Raw genomic sequence first — 19,206 nt, forward strand, 5'->3', positions numbered from 1 at the left:
CTCCTGTTTTGTTGGTTTTAGGACTCTGGGCACTTTACCACTGCTGTTCAGTGCATGTGCTCTCCTGGCAAATGTTGTAAATGGATTAGTGTTTCCATGTATGGCTTATTTGAGTTACTACTAAGTCCCTAGTATAGTGCACTGTGTGTGCCCAGTGCCTGTAAAATAAAAGCTGCTAGTAGGCTCTTCAAAGGGTTCTCAGACCTGGCACTGCAGTGTCTGTGCGCAGTTGTGACTGCTATGTTGACTTGGCAAGTGAACCCACTTGCAAAGCCCAAATCTTTACTTTTATTACATGTGAATCACCCCTAAGGTTGGACCATGGTACCCCTGTGGGTAGGGTGCAGTGTATGTGAAAGGTAGGACATGTACTGGTGTGTGTGACATGTTGTGATGGTGAAATACAGTGTATATTGTTTTTCACTGAGGAAAGGCTATCCGTCCCATAGGATAGAATGGGAGTTTATTTATAACATCTTAGAAATATAATTTCCCATTGGGATACGATCAAAAGATGGAGTTTAGTATGCCTGAACTCAGAATATAAAAATGCAACTTTAGAAAGTGGGTATTTTCTTGCTTAGCCATCCTGTGAGCCTCTGCTGGCTTTGGAGTGGCTGGGGATGTGCATCCACTGTAGATAGCCATGGGGGGGGGGGGGAAATCAAGGTGTGGCCTGCGTTTCCTGGATGAGTCCTGGTTTGGCTAAATAGACCTGGGCTGCATTCAGAGTAGAGGGAGGGGTTTCACTAGCACCTGAATAGGTCTGGTCTGCATTTAGAGTGGTGGGAGAAGATTTCCCTTGCAACTGTATAGGTTCCATCTCCCTTGCACAATGTTGTTTCCACCTCCTGCTGGGAAGCTGAGCCAGAGAGGACAAAACTGGTTTTGACTGAGCTGAGAGACGTTTGCCACAAGAAAACAAAGGGAAATGTGGTATGAATATTGGGGCCCAGACCCCAGAACTTTAGATCACTACTGAACTAAGGAACCTGCCAGGAAGAAGGGCTGGAAAAGCTGTCCGAAGTAACTGCCACTTTGCTGTGTGCTTTGCTGTGTTGGCCTGCTGCTTGCTACTTCTGTCTTGGGCAGGCAAAGGACTAGATTGTACTTTCATCATCCTGCTGTTAGAGTTTACTCCAAGGGCTTGAAGTAGAACGTGCCTCCTGTTGGAAGTCCCATGGAGATAAAATAATTCAGAGAACTTGCTTGGATCAGGAACCTGCCAAAAAGAGCTTGAAAAACTGGCAGGAGTACCTTTGCTGTGTTGTTGCTTTGCTGGGTTGACTTGCAGTTGCTGCTTCTGTCTTGGACACCGAAAGGACTGGACTTTCTCAAACGTGTTGCTGAGTATCCCCAAGGGCTTGAAGTAGAGCTTGCTTCCTGTTCTGAAGTTTCAGGGACCGCAAAGACTTCACCGACCTCTGGATACTGCGGTTTCAGTTGGCACAGAGGGGGGAAAGCAGCCGACTCCGTCACTGACTCAGTGTCCTGAAGGCACCGCAGAGGGCACTGCTGCATCTCGCACCGCAACCCTGGTCTTAACGGCAACTATGACAGAGCAGCTGCTTGCATCGTGACCTGTGAGCACTGCACTCCACACTGCCTCACTTCACTCTGCACCCTCATCTCACCGACGACATCACTGCCTGCTTACCGTGACACGTGTGACTGCACCGTGGTTGGGGGGTACCACTCGTGAGTTACACAACCTACTGCCCCATCCCACACCACAGTCTGACACCAGCTCCCATCAACCACCACTGTTGCTTGTACCGTGCCCTGTCAGCACTGCAACGAGCACCACCTCACACTGCACCACAGCCATGGTCTCACTGAGACTGCTGGACTACCATCACCTAGCTGCTGCCTGCACAATGATTTGAAGGCACCGTGTGCCGCACTGCTACACTTCACATCGCAACCGCGACAGGCCCGCACCGACACAGTCAGCCGGAACCAAAGGCACTGTTTACAAGTCTGCTGACACTAAAGTCGGCCCACACCGTCACGGTCAGCCAGAACTGTTGGAGTCTGCTGTTTTCAACACGGCGGTAGCACCAGATGGAGCTACTGACTTCAAGGAACTGCCTTTTTAAGTCCTACTTGCAAAGTACCTATTTTTGATTACTATATTTTGGTCTTTTATTGTTATGGTCTTCTTTGCACAGATAAATATTAGTTATTTTTCTGAAACTGGTGTGGTGTCCTTTTGTAGTGTTTTCACTGTATTAGTATAGGTTATGTGCAACTGCTTTGCACACTGCTTCTGAGAGAAGCCTGACTGCTCGTGCCAAGCCATGGGGAGTGTATCTCCTTATCCCGACTAGAAGGAAGGGCCCCTATTTGGACAAAGGTGCAAACCATTACTGACTAGAGACCCCATTTCTAACAGAATGCATATGAGATATACACAAGTTATGGTAATGGGACACTGCAGCTAGAGCCTTCTATAGTGTTATACTCTATGCCTCATGCTAATGTCTAAAGAAACAGCACTGGGGATACATTTAATTTATGACTACATAATAATGTGATTAGGATACAACTTAGAAAGTGCACTTAGTTTTGGTGCCAATCTTCCTGTATTACAGCTTACCACTTTTCAGGTCACTGTGGCTGCTTGTTTACAGAGGACCCCTTCACCAGCATGGATTGAACAATTGCATCTAGATGCCTATAACAATAACTCCAAATTGTTAATTCCATGCATTGTCTTGAGCCTCACTGGGACATACTGGTCAGAAATTTCCAATTGACCCAACATTCCTTTGGCTCATGAAAAGCCATATCTTTAGCATAGTGCAGGAATGAGGCAAGAACCGGGGCATCAGTAACACCAGCAATCAACCAGAACATTGAGCTGCACTCTCTGCCAAATATGTAGCATACTGGAGGGGTAATTTCAAAATATAGCTTAAAACTTACAAATCTTTCCAGAATGCCGTTTATGCCTCTTAGCCTCATCCTCTGTGGCTTCCTTCTTCCTCTTCTCTGCCTTTACAGCTTGAGCCAGCCTGTCTTTGTTGTCCTACAAGTACAATTTGTAGAGAGCATAGATACATGTAGATGAAGATGCAGAAGAAAAAATGGATTTAAACAATAGTATTCTATGAAAAAGAATGTTTAAGTGTGCAACGGTCAAAAACTCTTTAAAATGTTCACATAACTTCATGATTAGGCAATGCAACATTGTGAGGTAAAAGGCCCATACAATTAAACTATATCTCCGCATCAATCAAACTCCAGTTTCTAAAGAGGATGATCACAAATGTCCCCTATACCTTGCTCTTAGCATTAGTAGAAATGGTATAAAATTGAGAATTATTTTGGAAACTCTTACAAAAGTAATCAAAAGCTACTTTTGTTAGAGAAAAAAATATCAACTGAATTTCTAAATGCTAATGAAAGGAACTTGACTGCCCTTGGGATCTGTCATGACCTCCTTTGCATTTCCTTCAGGATAGATATTTTTCCGGTTGGGTTACTTAATATTTCAACTGTCTCAGGCAGAAAAATCATTGAGCGAAAAAGCATTTGGTCCCGTCATAACCTAAGCTGACCAATCAATTGTTTCTGCAGACAGATTCACCATCAGGAAATGACGCTTGCTCAAACAGACTTGAGCTGTTCTGGCAAGACAACTTACTGGTGAGAGTGTTGGTGCCAATCGCAAAATTCTCTTGTTATAAAATAAAATAGGGCGGACAAGGCATTACTTAAATGCTGGAAATGTCAGCATGATAGGTTTCTACTCAACGGAAAGAAACTGGCTAAGTGCGATTCATGTTGGATAATCTCGAATTATTCCTCCCTGAGTAAGGAAAAGGCAACCCGCTTACTTGCTGAGCAGAATACTGTGTACTGATTGGAAGGACAAACCTGCAGTTCTTGGACCTATGAGTTATGCCTTTTGGCTGTGCCTAGAAGTAGGGGTAGGCGGAATTTGCGAAATCCACTTTCGCAAATTATCGCGAAAATGTTAAAAATTATCGCAAACACGCGGAAATATCGCGAAGATGCGGATGTTTTTTTCCCGCATGTTCGCGAGATTTTCTGCATGGTTGCGGCTCGCCAACTTACCCATGTGGTCTGTTTTCAGTTGTCACGCGGTGCATGATCGCGAGAAGAAAGACGTGATCGCACGACGCATGACGTCACTGCGGGCGCGAACTGTCGCGAGACAGCGCAAATGGCTAAAAACAATACAACATCTCATGGAGAACGCGACCGGATCAAGAAAACTTGTCGGCGAACGCAGGGATTCAGGTAAGGCGATCGCGCGCGTGCGAGAATGTATTATTTTACAGCGCGAGCAAGAAACAAATGATCGTCAAGCTGCGGAATGCGGAAATTTTGACATTTTCACGCTCTCCGCGGAACGCGAAAATGTCAAATTATTGCAATTTCCGCGAACGGAACGAAATTTTCGCCCAGGCCTACCTAGAAGGCCCTCTAAAATATATTTGAAGGTGTGTGCCACAGATATATTGCTGACAATTACCCAGTACTTTCTGCAAGGTATGTGCATGGATAATTTCCATTGGTCATTTATATAGATTTTAACTGGGTGGAAAAGTGCTCAGTCTAACACGGAATATACATATTCTTTTTATACTTTTACTTAACTATAAATTCTATCAGGCACTGTCAACATGTAATTATTTATGTATTTAATAGAATTTGCTCATAAAATGTACTTTGCCTGCGTTATATATTTATTACCCCAAAAAGAGGATAATGGTAAATTTAGGGCTTCATATCTGAAACCCACGCCAATCAGATTTAGAGATAGTCTCATTTAATGCAAACTTTGGCCCGCTTGACTAAACAGGCTTTTAGAATCACAAATCTCATTGACCAGGTAAGAGATTCTCACTTCATGGAACCTGTAGGACTATGATTACTGCCAGAGAAGCTGTGCCTGTTCATGGTCTCAATCTCCTGTTGCATAATTCTAAGGACTTCTGATTCCCAACTGATTCATGGTAACCAACGTTCAGTTGGAACATATGGAGTTAAGTCCCTGAAGAGCAGCCAGTGGCTGCCATGCCCCAGCCTCCCTAGACATGAAGGAAAAAATTGCAGGTCCCCCCTGAAAGCGTCAAGTGGAAGATCAGAGAAGAACGCCTTGAACACATACCTTTAGTATCTATGCCTGAAGTTGCGGTAGTCTGACGATAGCACCATCCTCGAAGCAGTGCAGGGCCATGATATTGGAACACCATTAAAGGACAATTAACACAGTTTTTTTACCTACATAGTTTAAGGTGGAATAACTTTCCTTAGCAGATCAATCTTCTACGTCTGGACATCTTTTACCCAGTAATCCCATCCAGACTATGGTCCTTGTCCGGCAATATATTTATTTATTACTTTAATAAAGCATTCAGTCACCAGTTAATATCCTGGCGCTGGCCAAAAAGGGTTAGAGAACATACAGACAGCGAAGAGAGAAAGAGAAGCCAGAAAATGGATCCAGGCTCTAGAGAGACACAGCTGTGCACCAGTTACTTTGGGAAGAGCCAGATCTTAATTACCTTCCTAAATTTTAATAGATCAGTAATTGCTCTTAAGGCGGGAAGCAGAAAATTCCAGAGATGAACTGCTCAAACCATAAAAGTCCTGCCACCTTGCCTACATTTCCTAAAATTATGCTTGCAAAACTAATTTGCAGATGCAGAGCAAAAAGGTCTATTGGGAATACATCTTTTCAATCTCCTTTGCAAAGGATCAGTGCCTATCTCATGGAAGGCTTTGAAGGCCAGGCAAAGAGATTTGAACTGTATTCTTTGCTTAAGTGGCAGCCAATGTAGCTCCTTGAGTGCCAGGGAAGCAGAGGCTCTCCGAGATCTGTTCAGAGCAAGTTTTGCTGCTGCAATCTGCACCCTTGACAAACTATGCAAGAGATAATCTGATGCATCCAAAAGAAGAGCATTACAATAGTCCCGGCGGCTAAGCACAACGTTCGAACCACCAAAGCTCTAGAGGTGGATGGAAGCATTGGCAACATTTTCTGAAGCTTTTTCAGGAGCTCAAATCACATTGCCTTCATCTTACAAGGCTTTATTCGGCCGCAGGCCATCAAAGTTGCAAAAAGACAATTTAAAAGATTTAAAAAGATGTACAATACATTGTTTAAGAATAATACAGTGACATTCATTGGTCTTCATAGATACACTTCAAAGATCCAATTACACAAAATTTAGCAAGAGTAAACTTCCAAAGACAAAAACCGTAAATGGTCCGTTATGTCTGAGAATAAGATTCATACATAATATATGGCTAAAGATTGGTTTAAAAATGTTATCTCAAAAGCAAATGACTGATGTTGATCATGCAATCATGAAAAGAAGAAAGCTCCTGATTGCCAGTTAGTGAGACAACAAGCTGGGTATGGTCAGCGTAATTGACCAGGGTCACTTTATGAGATTTAATAATTCTAATCAATGTAGCCATATAGATGTTAAACAGGATCGGGCTGATGAGAGCCCGGTCACACTCCTTGGTTAATAGCCCAAACCTGGGAGCAATAGGGAGGAAGAGCCACTGCCTGACTTCAGCTCAGAAGAAACGAGCGGAACCATTGTCTGCACACCCCCAATAGATTCCAGCCAAGCAAAGGAGAAAGAACTTGAGTTGCTGGGCCACAGTATAGCCAAAACGACTTCGCCCAAAACGTCAAGCCAATACTGCTGTCTTACCTAGTTTCAGGGGATCTTGAACTGGGTTCGGTGGGGGTCTTTTGACGGTTTAGTAAAATAAAAATAGATTTACAACGAGAATTTGTCTTCCTTTCCTCTAATTAAATGGCTAAATAAATGTTTCTTTGGATTACTCTTATTCCAATATCCTTGACGTTTGAGTGAAATATAGAAAATGCATTTTACAACTATATCCACATTTTTAGCCAAAGATTGCATCTCTTTACACACTTCAATTGCATTTGTTGTATCCTGCAAACCAGTACTTTTCACGTTTAAGAATGGGGCCCAGACCACACGACCACAAGGAGATCCCAAGGAGCAATTACAGAGCTCTTTTGGCCAACTTGTATTTCTAAATTGTTAAAAGACTATCAAGTCTCTGGGCCATCTTTAACTTCCTGTCAGTGACTCACGCACGACGGAGCAGCCAAAACAACTGAGCAGGATAATATTGGTGTAAAATCATGAAAAACACTTCAAAAGACCAACATGGTAATTGGGGCTGCAGTCCTACAAGGGATCACCTACAGATGGAAGCTGAAAAAGGAACAGCAAAAGTTAGGCAGATGCTATCCAATACAACACATAATTTTGAAAAAAACATCAGCCGTAAGTGGTACTTTTTGAAAAAATGAAATTTTCCATTTTAGAACCCCTGGAAACAGACCCCACTGTGGCTGTGATAGGCTGTGCTCTACAGCTTGGATCCGAATTTTAAACTCCATCCTGCTTGGCAACAAGTTATAATTGTTCAACCTTTAAATACAGACCTTCTGAGCTTTAAGGACAGCATCCCTGAAAGTTTTTATTGTGGCAAAGGTATCTTCCAGTGACAATCTGTTTACGTCTTCACATAGGTATACCGCAAGCCTTGCTTTCTTTTTGCCAATGTCTTCCAACTCTTCTTCCAGTGATCTTAATGAACTGAGGCAGTCCTGAAATAAAAATGTACAGCGTTGTGTAGTGACACAAACACGCATACAATCAGGATAATATTTTAAAGTATTTTAACAGCCCTTTCAGCTGTCACCGAAGTTTCCCCGTCATTTTTATTTGAAAATGCGAAACACTTTCACACTATTTTTTTAAAAGTATGTGTGAGCTAGTGAACTATTTTCATCATGGTTAATGCATGGTGCAATCACTGTGGTGGGAGGAACTTGGCGAAATTACGTCAAATGTGGCCACAATTCTTAGAATTAAAAATAAAGAACGGTCGGACTGTTCAATCAGTCCAAAATCACTTTTACCAACAAATAAACCAGCATCAGTCTCCCTCAAAATGTGTCATGTATATCTGCAGCAAACCTAAATTAATTGAGCTGGATAGTTAGAATATTAATGGTACAGCAACCAGGGACTCTGAAATTAATGAATTTTACTGGCATTGCATTTTCCGTATAATTGTGCATTTGTCGCATATGTCACATAATACCACATCTGCTGCATAATCTGCTAAAGTATGCCAAAAAAACAATGGATGGAATGCTTGAATTAATCTCAGCCACTGGCAATTACTCGAGCAACATTCCAATCAGTCCTTAATTTGCACACCATTGCGTCTCAGTTTGGACACATCAGTCTTGACCCTGCTCCAGTCGGAACAGTCCAGCCTGAACTACCAAGCCAGGTCGTCCCTGAACCGGAACACAAGCTACCCAGGACTATTTTCGCCCTAATGATGGGCTTATCAGCCAAGTTAGGTCACTGAAAACAAATATCAAGGCATAATCATTTTTTCCCCTTCTCCTGTATATTTTAGACTTGGTGGAAGAGACTTTGTAATTATTGTTACATTGAAGGGCACCACCCCCCTAGGGGGCATGGCGCCGTTAGAGGCAGCAAAGCGCCGGCGGATGAGAGAGGAGATCATCCCTTCCGGGTCTCATAACCCGGAAGGGGTTGCGACTAGTTAGCTGTAAGCCGGAAGGGCTTCGGGGGAAAGAAAGGCAGGCGACCCGGAAGCGGTTTCGTGGTCGCGAGGCTTGAAAAGCCAGCAAGCCCGTATACGGCCCCTCTTTTGTCTTCTCGCCTGCCAGGGTCGGAGGTCGCAGTCAAGTTGCTGCGGGGACTACGGGGACCACGAGCGACACATCAACGTTGAGGACTCCAACCGACTTCTGGTGCAGGTGAGCAGGCCTCACAGTGTGCGCCGCTAGCGGTGCGTTGATACAAATTAAATTGTTTTAGTGATTTAGGAGTGCCCGGGGGTATGCTGCGTGTAGGCCGAATGCGCGATTTTAGTTTGAAACGGAGTGCTGTAGTTCCCGGGTTTTTAATTATCCGACGAGAGTCTCCCGATGGTCACGACGCATTGCATAGGAGGAGTCGAGTCTCTGCATCGGCTCGACATCCGGGGAGTCAGAGCACGTCTTTTAAATTCTCGGTGCCCATAAGCAATGCGCTTGTCCTTGAATAATGTAACTAGTGCTCATGTAAGTGCTCAGCCTTCAGGTCGAGTTAGCACAATATTTAAATAATACAGAAATGAATTAAGAGGCTATGAAATTCGAAGGACAGTAATGGAACATCACCAGTCACTAAAAGCAATGTTAACCCCCAAGCATGAAAAGTTATTTTAAGCTATGTTGTATTGGGGGGGATGGAGGTGCTATGTGTCACAAAATAATTCATTTCGTGGCTCCGTTGCCACTTTAAACAGTGGGAGTTAAAACACGCTTAAGCAATGAGGCTATGCAGACTATATATATATAAAAAAAAAAAAAAAAAAAAAGGGTTAAGAGTTATATATTTAGAGGTACTTTATGCACGCCATTCTTGTATTGCGATCGGCGTAGTGGTTCTCCTGGGACACAGCCGGGGTCAGTCGTCTTGTGGGAATCACATGGGTGAGAGCCGTAGCAGTGTTTTGGGTGCGCCAAATTTGAGGCGCAAGGAAGCGTGCGCGCGGCAGCTGGGAAGGCACGAGTAATTTCAACCTTATCACGGCTGGTGGCAGGACATACTGGGCATTATTGTGGGGTGGAACTAACTTTTCTATTTCTCATTAAGTGCAGAATGCCGCCAAAACGGTCAACGAAGGGCAAAGGGGCCCAGGCTAAAAAGGACGAGTATCTGGCGTTGACGGAGCTGCTGGAGGTCACGAAAGAAAAAGGAGTCGAGTGGGCGCTGAAGAAATTAAAGGAAGGGGCAGGGACGGCTGCCCAGGAGGATTCAGGGCAGGGCAAGCGAGCCCGGCGCACACCAGAAAGATTTAAAGAAACATCAGGAGGAAAGCGTCCCAGAGTTGGGGTTTCTCAGGCAGCATCCTCAGGTGAGAAGGGAGTGCTAGAGTCAATAGACTTGGTTCCGAACTCTGCGCAAGATACTATTGTCCCTCCCAGAGATACAAGCGGAGGACCCAACTCGCAGGATAATGCGTCGCCGGCGGGTGTGTCACCCTGCTTAAATGCGGGAGCGCCTGGGGCTCACATAGTTGTGCCGCCAGGGGTCGCACATCCTGGCAGCGGCATCGCGCAAGTGTGGGTTCAGTCTGGGGGTTTAGCGCAATCCCCAGGTGTAATGGCAACAACATCGCACGGCCAGGCCCTTAATAATTGCCCAGCGAGCGCGATGGTCCACTCATCGGCTTACCCAGGGTTTTCGGGGTCGGTGGTTACCGGGCAATTCCCAGGCGGGGTGACGCCAGCACCACAAGGGCAAATGGCCAGCAGTGGCCCAACAGTCTCAGGGACAGCAAGCAACACAATGCAAGGGGCTGTGGGGCCGGGTGTGATGGGGCAGCCTACACTCGTGTACAGTCCCTTGATCTACGGCTCAGCCTCCATGGCTCTATCGCCCTCTGCGGGCATCACATGGCACGTGCCCCTGGAGACCAAAGAGAAGATACTAAAGGGAGAGTATGTCGATGTATTCGACCTCATTAATGCCGGGGTTGTCCCGGGTAAAGCCAGGGTAGGAAAGGAGGGGGAATACAAGCAAAAGAAGGCATGGGTGGAATGGTCGATAAAGAATTGGATCACAGGTTTTGCCATTTATGCGGCCATCATGGCAGAAAGGTACCCCGCGGTGGCACCCCAGTTGATTAGTTATATTTCCCTGATTCATGGGGCGGCTTCCGAATTCCCAGGGACGGGGTGGTTACAGTATGACACCAAGTTCCGCCAAATGAAGGCAGTGCACCCTGAGATAGCATGGGACCAACGTGAAATTAATGTGTGGCACGCGGTGTTCTATTCTACGGTCCCCACGAATAAGATTAGTTACCCGAGTCAGAATCAGTCCTTTCGGAGTGACAGAGGTGCAGGGGATAAGAAACAGGCCTGCTGGCAGTACAATAAGAATGAGTGTAAAGGGGCGCAACATGCAGATACAAGCACTGTTGCTCCTTTTGCGGGGGTCTCTCTCACCCAGAAATCAGATGTTTCAAAAAATCAGGAAAACCAAGAGAGCAACCGCCCCACAATGCGACCAAAGGTCAGCCCCCTCAACCATCCGAGAAATCTGCCAACTCCCATTAGGACTCATGTACTGACACACCTCCTTAGCAAGTATGGTAAATTGAAAGAGGCGCAGTTTTTGCATGATGGTTTTATGTCTGGTTTCCGCATCCCTTCCTCGGCCACCCCCGCCAGTGTTCCGCCTTGCAACCAAAATTCAGTGCTGCAGAACAGGGAGGCGGCGGAGCAAAAAAAATCAGGAAAGAAGTAGCCTTGGGGAGGGTGGCGGGACCCTTTAAACAGTTGCCGAAGCCGGACCTTGTATGCTCACCCCTAGGTCTAGTGCCCAAAAAAGAGGCAGGAAAATTTCATTTGATTCACAATTTGTCCAGCCCCCCGGGTCTATCTGTTAACGACAAGCTTGATCCAGATCTATGTACGGTGCGCTATACTACATTCGATACCGCCATACAAAAACTGCAGGCGCTGGGTGTGGGAGCCTTAATGGCTAAGTCAGATATTGAGTCAGCTTTTCGACTATTACCAGTACATCCTGAAGATACAAAGTTCTTGGGTTTCATGTTCAAGGGCGAATATTTCATTGACCTCTGCATGCCCATGGGGTGCTCAATCGCTTGTGCAGTATTCGAGACCTTCGCCAGGTTCTTGGAATGGGCAGTTCAGCATTTCCTAACATCAGTTACATCTTATGGAGTTGTTCATTACTTAGACGACTTCTTGTTTATGGGCCCCCAAGGGTCCCAGTCTTGCAGACAGGCCTTGCTGGCCTTCCAACACCTAGCTAAGGCACTGGGCGTGCCGTTGTGCGCAGAGAAGACAGAGGGGCCAACTACGTGTTTGACATTCCTGGGCATTGAAATACATACTAGAGAAGGGGTGTGTAGGCTTCCAAAGTCAAAGGTTACTGCATTCAAGGCGGCCATCGACGCCTGCTTGGGGGCCCGGAAAGTGACTCTACACCAATTGCAAGTCTTGGTGGGGCAGCTGAACTTCGCCTTGAGGGTCATACCGATGGGCAGGGCCTTCTCTAGGAACATCGCAAGGGCGATGTCTGTGCTTCGCGCCAAACACCATCACACTAGGTTGTCAGCGGAGGTAAAGAGCAACTTGGCCATTTGGAAAGATTTCTTGGAAAACTTCAATGGGTCAGTAATATGGCAATTGCCGAGTAGTTCCAATGTCGAGCTAGAATGGTTCACCGATGCGGCAGGCAGTGTGGGTTTCGGCGCAGTCTTGGGTCCTAAATGGTGCATGCAGCACTGGCCAGAGGAATGGGTAAGGCACGGTCTGACACGGAATATCACCTTTCTAGAACTGTTTCCAATCATTGTGGCTTTGCATGTGTGGGGAGATATTCTGGCTAATAGGCACATCGTGTTCTGGTCTGACAGCATGTCAGTGGTGATGACAATCAATAACCAGAGAGCGAAATGCACCTGGGTGCTACGCCTTTTAAAGGAACTAGTGTTGCAATGTTTACGGCGCAATGTATTATTCACTGCTAGACATGTACCGGGCGTCGACAACTTAGCCGCTGACGCCTTGTCCCATTTTAAGTTGGCAGAGTTCCGCACCCAACGACCGCAAGCAGACAGAGAGATGACTAACTTCCCGGCGGGGCTACGGAAGCTTGGTGCCCCACTGCCACTGAATTGATAACTGCGTCCCTGGCCCCCAAGACTAAATGTATGTATGAGAGGTCTTGGCAGTTATATCAAGAGTACTTAAAAGGGGAGGGGTTAGTGGAAGTGTTCTCCCCTTCGAGTGTGTTGGGGTTCATAGTACACCAGAGAGCCAACGGAAAGTCAATAGCAATGATGAAAAGACAATTATCGGCAATAGCTTTGTTTGCCGGGCTAGGGGGGCCACAGACCCAACAAAAGATCCTAGGGTGCGGAGAGCTATGAAGGGCTGGGAACGTCTAACCCCGGGGGTCAAGGACAGTAGGAGACCCATAGTCGTAAGCAGGTTGGTAAATATCCTGGAGATTCTGCCCAAGATTTGCTTTTCGCCATACGAAGTGCAATTATTTAGAGTAGCATATGCGTTAGCCTTTTTTGGGGCATTCAGGATTTCCGAATTGGTTCCTGCCTCTAAAGCTGACAGGGTGGGGTGTATATGTTGCAAGGACCTTATCCTGTCCGAGGAAACCCTAAGAGTCAGGGTCCGGAAATCAAAAACAGACCCTTTAGGTAGGGGTACTTGGTCCCAACTGAGGGCCGTGAATGGGGCTATGTACTGCCCAGTAAGTCTGACGAGGGAGTTCCTACAAATCAGGCCTCAGGGAGGAGACAGGAGGGTCCTTTTGCATGGCGACGGGAACCCCCTCACTAGATTCCAGTTCAACAGGGTATGCAAGCTTGCTCGGATTAGTTCGGGCGTAGACGCAACTGATTTCACATCTCATTCTTTCCGCATCGGTGCAGCCACCACGGCGGCGGGTCTGGGGTTACCTGAAGAGACAATTAAGAGGGTAGGCCGTTGGAAGTCTACGTGCTACGAGCGATATGTTCGCCCGCAATTAGTTTGAGTTCTAACGTTGCCTCCTTTGCCTTCCATTGTCCCGCTTTGACTACGTTCCATCTCTACTACTCTAGGTGCTACGGCTCGGAGGGCCCAAATATGTTGGTGCGGCCACTCTTTTATTCGCAGGGCGGGACTTGCCTTCAAAAACTCACGCGAGGAGAAAAGACAGGAGGTAATTGGATTCAGCCACCATTGGGTGGGGGTAGGCGGTCAACATTTGGCGGAAGTGCCGAACGATTTACAGAGGGCCTTGAATAGAGGTATGCCCACCCCCGATCTACTAGTGATTCATTCTGGAGGCAACGATATGATCCCGGAAGGCAGGAGGGGCATAAAAGAGTCCTTGTTCTCAGTCCTCGCAGCGGTCAGGAACATGCTCCCCAATACCTTATTGTTATGGTCTGAAGTTATACCAAGGCAAGTTTGGGCGAGAGGTGCTCCTCCGAGGGCATTGAATAAGTCAGTAAGGAGACTAAACCAGTCAGTGGCGGAGATCTTAAAGAAATCAAGCATCCGGACCATAGGCATAAACTAATACAAACATCAAGGCCAGAACTCTATGCGGCAGACGGGGTACACTTGTCCGATGCAGGTAATGACTTGTTCATACAGACAGTGCTAGGAGCCATTGCGGAGGCTTTCGAGCGTGGGGGGGGCAGGTCGAGTTGGCCAGTAAGCACCTCTCCCTGTGGTGGGGTCCTGAGCAAGAGGAATGACAGGGACTCCGTTAGTAGGTGCCATTTTGACCTCAGAACAGGTCTAAAAATCATTTCATGGGCTCCGGGCTGGCGAGAGATCTGAGGCTGACCTGCTGGTGGCTCTGGATTCTCTAGCTCTACCCTGGAAGCCGTCGGTGTTCACAAGTGGTGGCAGATTATTTACCTGCGACTCTGTTGGCCGGAGGGCGGTCAACCTAAGGAGAGCAGGCTATCTTGGTTGTGGCCTGCTGGCACAGCCCGAAGGTCAAGCAAAGGCCCCTTGGAGAGCGGGTTGTAAATATAATTTTAATGCGTGATTTAGAGAATTATTTGAATGCTGTGGTGTTTTAAGAAAGTGTTTTAAAGATTCTTCAATAAATAAGACAGGCCAATGGAAGAATTGGCCAAGAAGTTTAGTTAATAAAACCTACACACTGTGAAGACCAAATCTGACTCAGGTGTCTCCTTGAGAGGGTGATGAGAAGTGGGGACGAGAAAGGCGGGGGTCAAGTGTGCTTTGTATGCCTTCTATAGTTAATCTATAAAAGAATGGTTAGCTTGATTCCTAATGACTGGCAAAGTCACAAAAAAACTCAAAAACGACAAAACTGCTGGAGAGAGTTTAACTACAGTACTACAGATTTAAAAACAGAAGTTAATGGATTTAATACCCAAAGCTTGCAAGAGTTACTGAAGCAGCCTTTATCAACATCTATATGTCTGTGCAGAAAATATATTGACAGAACTGAATCACTACAACTGTGAATAAATCGGTAAGAACAGGCCTTTTTTCAAGTTTCACTGCAGCCACATTAGTGGTGCATATTGGTCTCAAACTAGACATCTTTATTACCTGTAAAATTAGACACATTATCTTCTGAAACACGATTATGAAGCAGCCTAGTAGGCCTCAGGATGCCTAGCTTTCAGTCCTCAACTTTTGACAAGGATAAAAAAAGTTTGTATCAAACTTGCCTCCATTATCAGTGAGTTTCGAAGAGTTTCTTGGTCTCAGTAAACCATACCAAATTAACTACCATTGGTGTTTACGAGACTATATTTATTTATTTATTTATTTTCAACTCTTGATCCCTACAGTGGATCATTTTGATTACGGTGTCGTTGTAATGATTACATTTTACACATAACTACATTAGGTTGAAATGTGCATCACCATGCACAACTGACATGTTATTAGTGTTGTCGTCCATTGTGCCACTTGCAATTTTCTCCGGGGAAAGTATTGTTGCTTGTGCCAAGCTACCAAGGATGAGCTATAGAAACAGGTTTCCCTCACTGGAGGTAATATAAAGTAGCTTTGTGTGAATTCAGCCACAGCTCTTCCCATAGTTTTATAATCCAGATTCCTACAATACATTTTCAAAGCAAAGTTGAAATCTTGCTGTTACTTTAATCAAATTTGGTTTAGTGCCAGCTAGGGCACCAAGATACTTATTAAGAGGGACAAACAATATTAGACCATTGTAGATCTAGAAACGCAGTCCTTAATAGTCCATCTGAAAAACCCTTTATTGTGCAGAGCTAGAAGACTTCCCAAGTATTCTGGTACCAGCAGTGAGAGCTTCCTGAAAAGCACTTACCTGCTAAAAGTAATTGAAAACCTTTAAAGTATTTGATAGTCAGAAAGCACCATGCCCCCATCAACAGTAATTGCTGTAAAGGTGCCAGAATGCTTAGGAGGCTAGTCACCATGTCAATAAACGAATCTGTACCAGTAGGTCTGAAGGGCTCTGCCAGATCCTGCAAGGTCTTGAAATGTGCACAACAAGCTAAAAACAATTGCAAGGCATTTGCCGAAATTTACTGCTGGCTTACACGCTAATGGATTCATTGAGGAGCCTCTGTAAGTCTCTTAATGAATCCTATACGATGGTTTAGTTTTATATTCGGATTGCTCCCATTAACAAATCTGTTCATTATGTGTTATTTTTGTATCATTCTTTATTCATTTTTCAGTAAGACATAAGGTAATATTGTATACAATCACTACATTGTTCAAATGATATTCAAATACACCAGGATGAGAAGAAATTAAGAAATCTTAGATGAGTGAAGAAAATATTGCGATAGAACACAAAATCAACCAGGCGAGCCAACAACATGGGACTTCAATGCAATGGAAAAGCTTCATAAGTAACCTTGTATATTAAAGCAATAATTATATGAAAATTAACTGTCCTGAGTCTCTGTGCCCACAAATACTCAGCGGTAACCAGCCGATGGCACAGAAGCTAGGATTTTTTCTACTCCTATTTGAATCCTGGTAGTTTTATTTATCAATCACTTCCATGGACCTTCCATCCTCTGAAGGGTATCGTGTCCTAATGGTTAATGTACTCACTTTTTCAAAGATGGTTTATTTTGGCCTGAATCCAAATAATCAACAGCTGTAAGAGATAGCAAATTGTTTTTTGACTGACCTTTTTCAACTTCAAAGGTTACCTCATACCATCATATCTGAAAGGGGTACTCAGTAAACTGTTTTTGGAGAGCCTTGCATTTCCTGCAATGCCAGTTCCTGTTTAAGTCAAATCATGAGGCATCTGCAAGTGATGGATGCACCACAACGCATTAATTCTCTTCTTTTTTTTTTACACCCTTTTGATACGATATTTGATTCTGATTTTTGATCATTTGTAGCTGGAGATACTGATGGATTTTTACCTGGATTCTTCCTGATGGCAGAGGGAGCTGGGTGCCTTACTACTCAACTCTACATTAATAATCATCTACCATCAACATCTACGAAGCTGCCAGTTTATTATTCATTTTGCTTATCCTTTTGAGGTTTTTCATGCCCTATTTAGAACCCTATTAAGGAGGCATTAGACAGGTGCATTATTAAATTAACTGTGGTTACTTGGTGACTGCGTCCTTTCCTCAGGCAAACAAAAAAGTGACTCAAAAGGCTCTCTCAGGGTCTAGGCCTTGACAAGTCGGATTACATGGGCAGACCTTCTAAATGAGCATTGTTTTTGTGGGACCTTCCTCAAGCATGATATTTCCTGAATTTAATACTCAAGTAGGACAGCAAACAGAGCTTGTAGTAATCCAAAGGGAGGTTTCAGTTTGGCTCGCTGGTGTTTTTGTGTGTTGGTTTCATCTATTTTTTTTGATTTACCCATAGGAGGCCTGGAACCAGAGCTGCCATATCTATTTTACTTTTTAAAACTTCACTAGTTACTTTGATCACTAAAAGGATAGAATCTAGCTTATCAGGGCAGTCATAGGATCACCCAAGAAGAAGGGAAGTGAAGAGTCCCTGGGAACCCGTAGTTTAGGGCTCCCAAGGTCATGGACAGTAGAGGTAACTAAAGTAATACATTTACTTGCATTGCACTCCTCATTATAACTTTAGTATACAACAAAGGAAGTGAGAACTCAAGTCAGGTTAGGGGGGCCACTGGTATGTCAGTAACCGATTCACGCTTCAAAGCCAATACAACATCGAAACCTCTACGTTGCACAATATCTACATTGTACTTTCTGGCTTTTGAATATCATGCAAAGTTTGAGATAGGGGCCCTACTTCCATATTGCCAGGAGCTAGCACAGCCACACTCTAAAATATACATTCAGACTTATTCACAACCACCCAGGGACCATTCAGACCAGCCCTGAATCAGAGTTTTAGGGTCCTCAGAGGAGTGGCACATGTTGACTTAGCACTCTTAATAGTGCCATGTGTTCAACAAACTCTTCAGCACCCCACATATATATTAGGAAACTACAATGAGAACAGAGATGATTAAGCGTTGCAGCTTAGAATAGAAGTGGGTGAGCTTGCCCTCTAATTTGAATAAAGGGTAAAAGGAAGTACAGTGAGCAGAAGGAAGTACAGTGAGGGGTAGGCAAATTTAATTGCAAATAATGTTTTTTTAAATTTGGTGTAAGGAACATCTGGAAGGCAATTTAATAAGGTGTGTGAAGAGAAGATCTGTTTTAAAATGTATGCTTTGAAAGGTCTTAGGTGCTTTCTTCATTTATATAAATTCTGGAATGGTTTCCAGAATACCCAGAATATGGCACATGTAGGAAAGACTTGTGGTGTTAGTTAGTGATACCAAGTAGAGTATATATTTAAAGTGAATTTAAGATGACAATGAGAGAAGGGTACTAACGCAACATATTGGGCCCCTTTTCCTTGGTTAGTGCAATTACACTTTTTAGGTGCCTGAGGAAATAAAGGAGTGAATCAATTACAATTTAACAATTACAGTGCAACCCATTTGGCCACACAGTAAAACTCTGAGTCGGAAGAGGTCTGTAAGTATGGATATAATACAAATCAAAGCCAAGCTGAAATACATCAGTTGCAGAAGCAGAGTAAAAATACAGAGTCACTAATGGAAATCCAAAAAGCCAGACAAAATTTATCCTCATTAACAGAATGCAAATTAGGAATTCTGTATCTGCGATATGGAGAATGAGGAACAGTTTGGTGAGTAGATCGAAGGTGTTGATCCTCCTGTCTATACAGGAGGTTGTCAAAGAAAATCTATTAGGCACTATTCTAAACTAGGGGTCAGGGCAACCCAAATTAAGTCAGGGAAGCAAGAAAGGTGTCCGCATAGCAAAACCTCTGTAGAAGTTCTCTAAAGGGACAGAAGTCCTCCCTTTGTTCGTTAAGGCTTCTCATCCTTGCCAAAAGTACTCCTCTTGAACCTCACTATCTCTTTCACACAATGTGCCTTCTCTATTCATAATACCACACCACTGCACCTGTAGAGGAGAGAAAAACATTGCATCCAAAGCAAACATTCACGTTGAAAGTTAAGCATTAGGAAATCCAAATTCTTAAGGCCTTTGGTCACGTTAGTATGGCACGCATCT

The 19,206-nt window shown here is 44.6% G+C and overlaps 1 protein-coding gene across 3 annotated transcripts in view; it reads right to left on the bottom strand.

Annotated features, from left to right (window-relative positions):
- The window catches only part of LOC146798906 (inverted formin-2-like), a 359,639-nt gene that overhangs the window by 26,660 nt on the left and 313,773 nt on the right, over positions 1-19,206 (bottom strand). For all 3 annotated transcript variants that reach the window (XM_085628014.1, XM_085628013.1, XM_085628015.1), the window contains 2 exons: positions 7,478-7,642; positions 2,929-3,031 (listed from right to left, as the gene is read on the bottom strand). In XM_085628014.1, coding sequence (XP_085484140.1) covers positions 2,929-3,031; positions 7,478-7,642 — 268 coding nt within the window. The remainder of the gene's footprint in view (positions 1-2,928; positions 3,032-7,477; positions 7,643-19,206) is intronic.

This window comes from Triturus cristatus, chromosome 9 (genome assembly GCF_964204655.1).
Source record: "Triturus cristatus chromosome 9, aTriCri1.1, whole genome shotgun sequence".
Taxonomy (NCBI): Eukaryota; Metazoa; Chordata; class Amphibia; order Caudata; family Salamandridae; genus Triturus; species Triturus cristatus.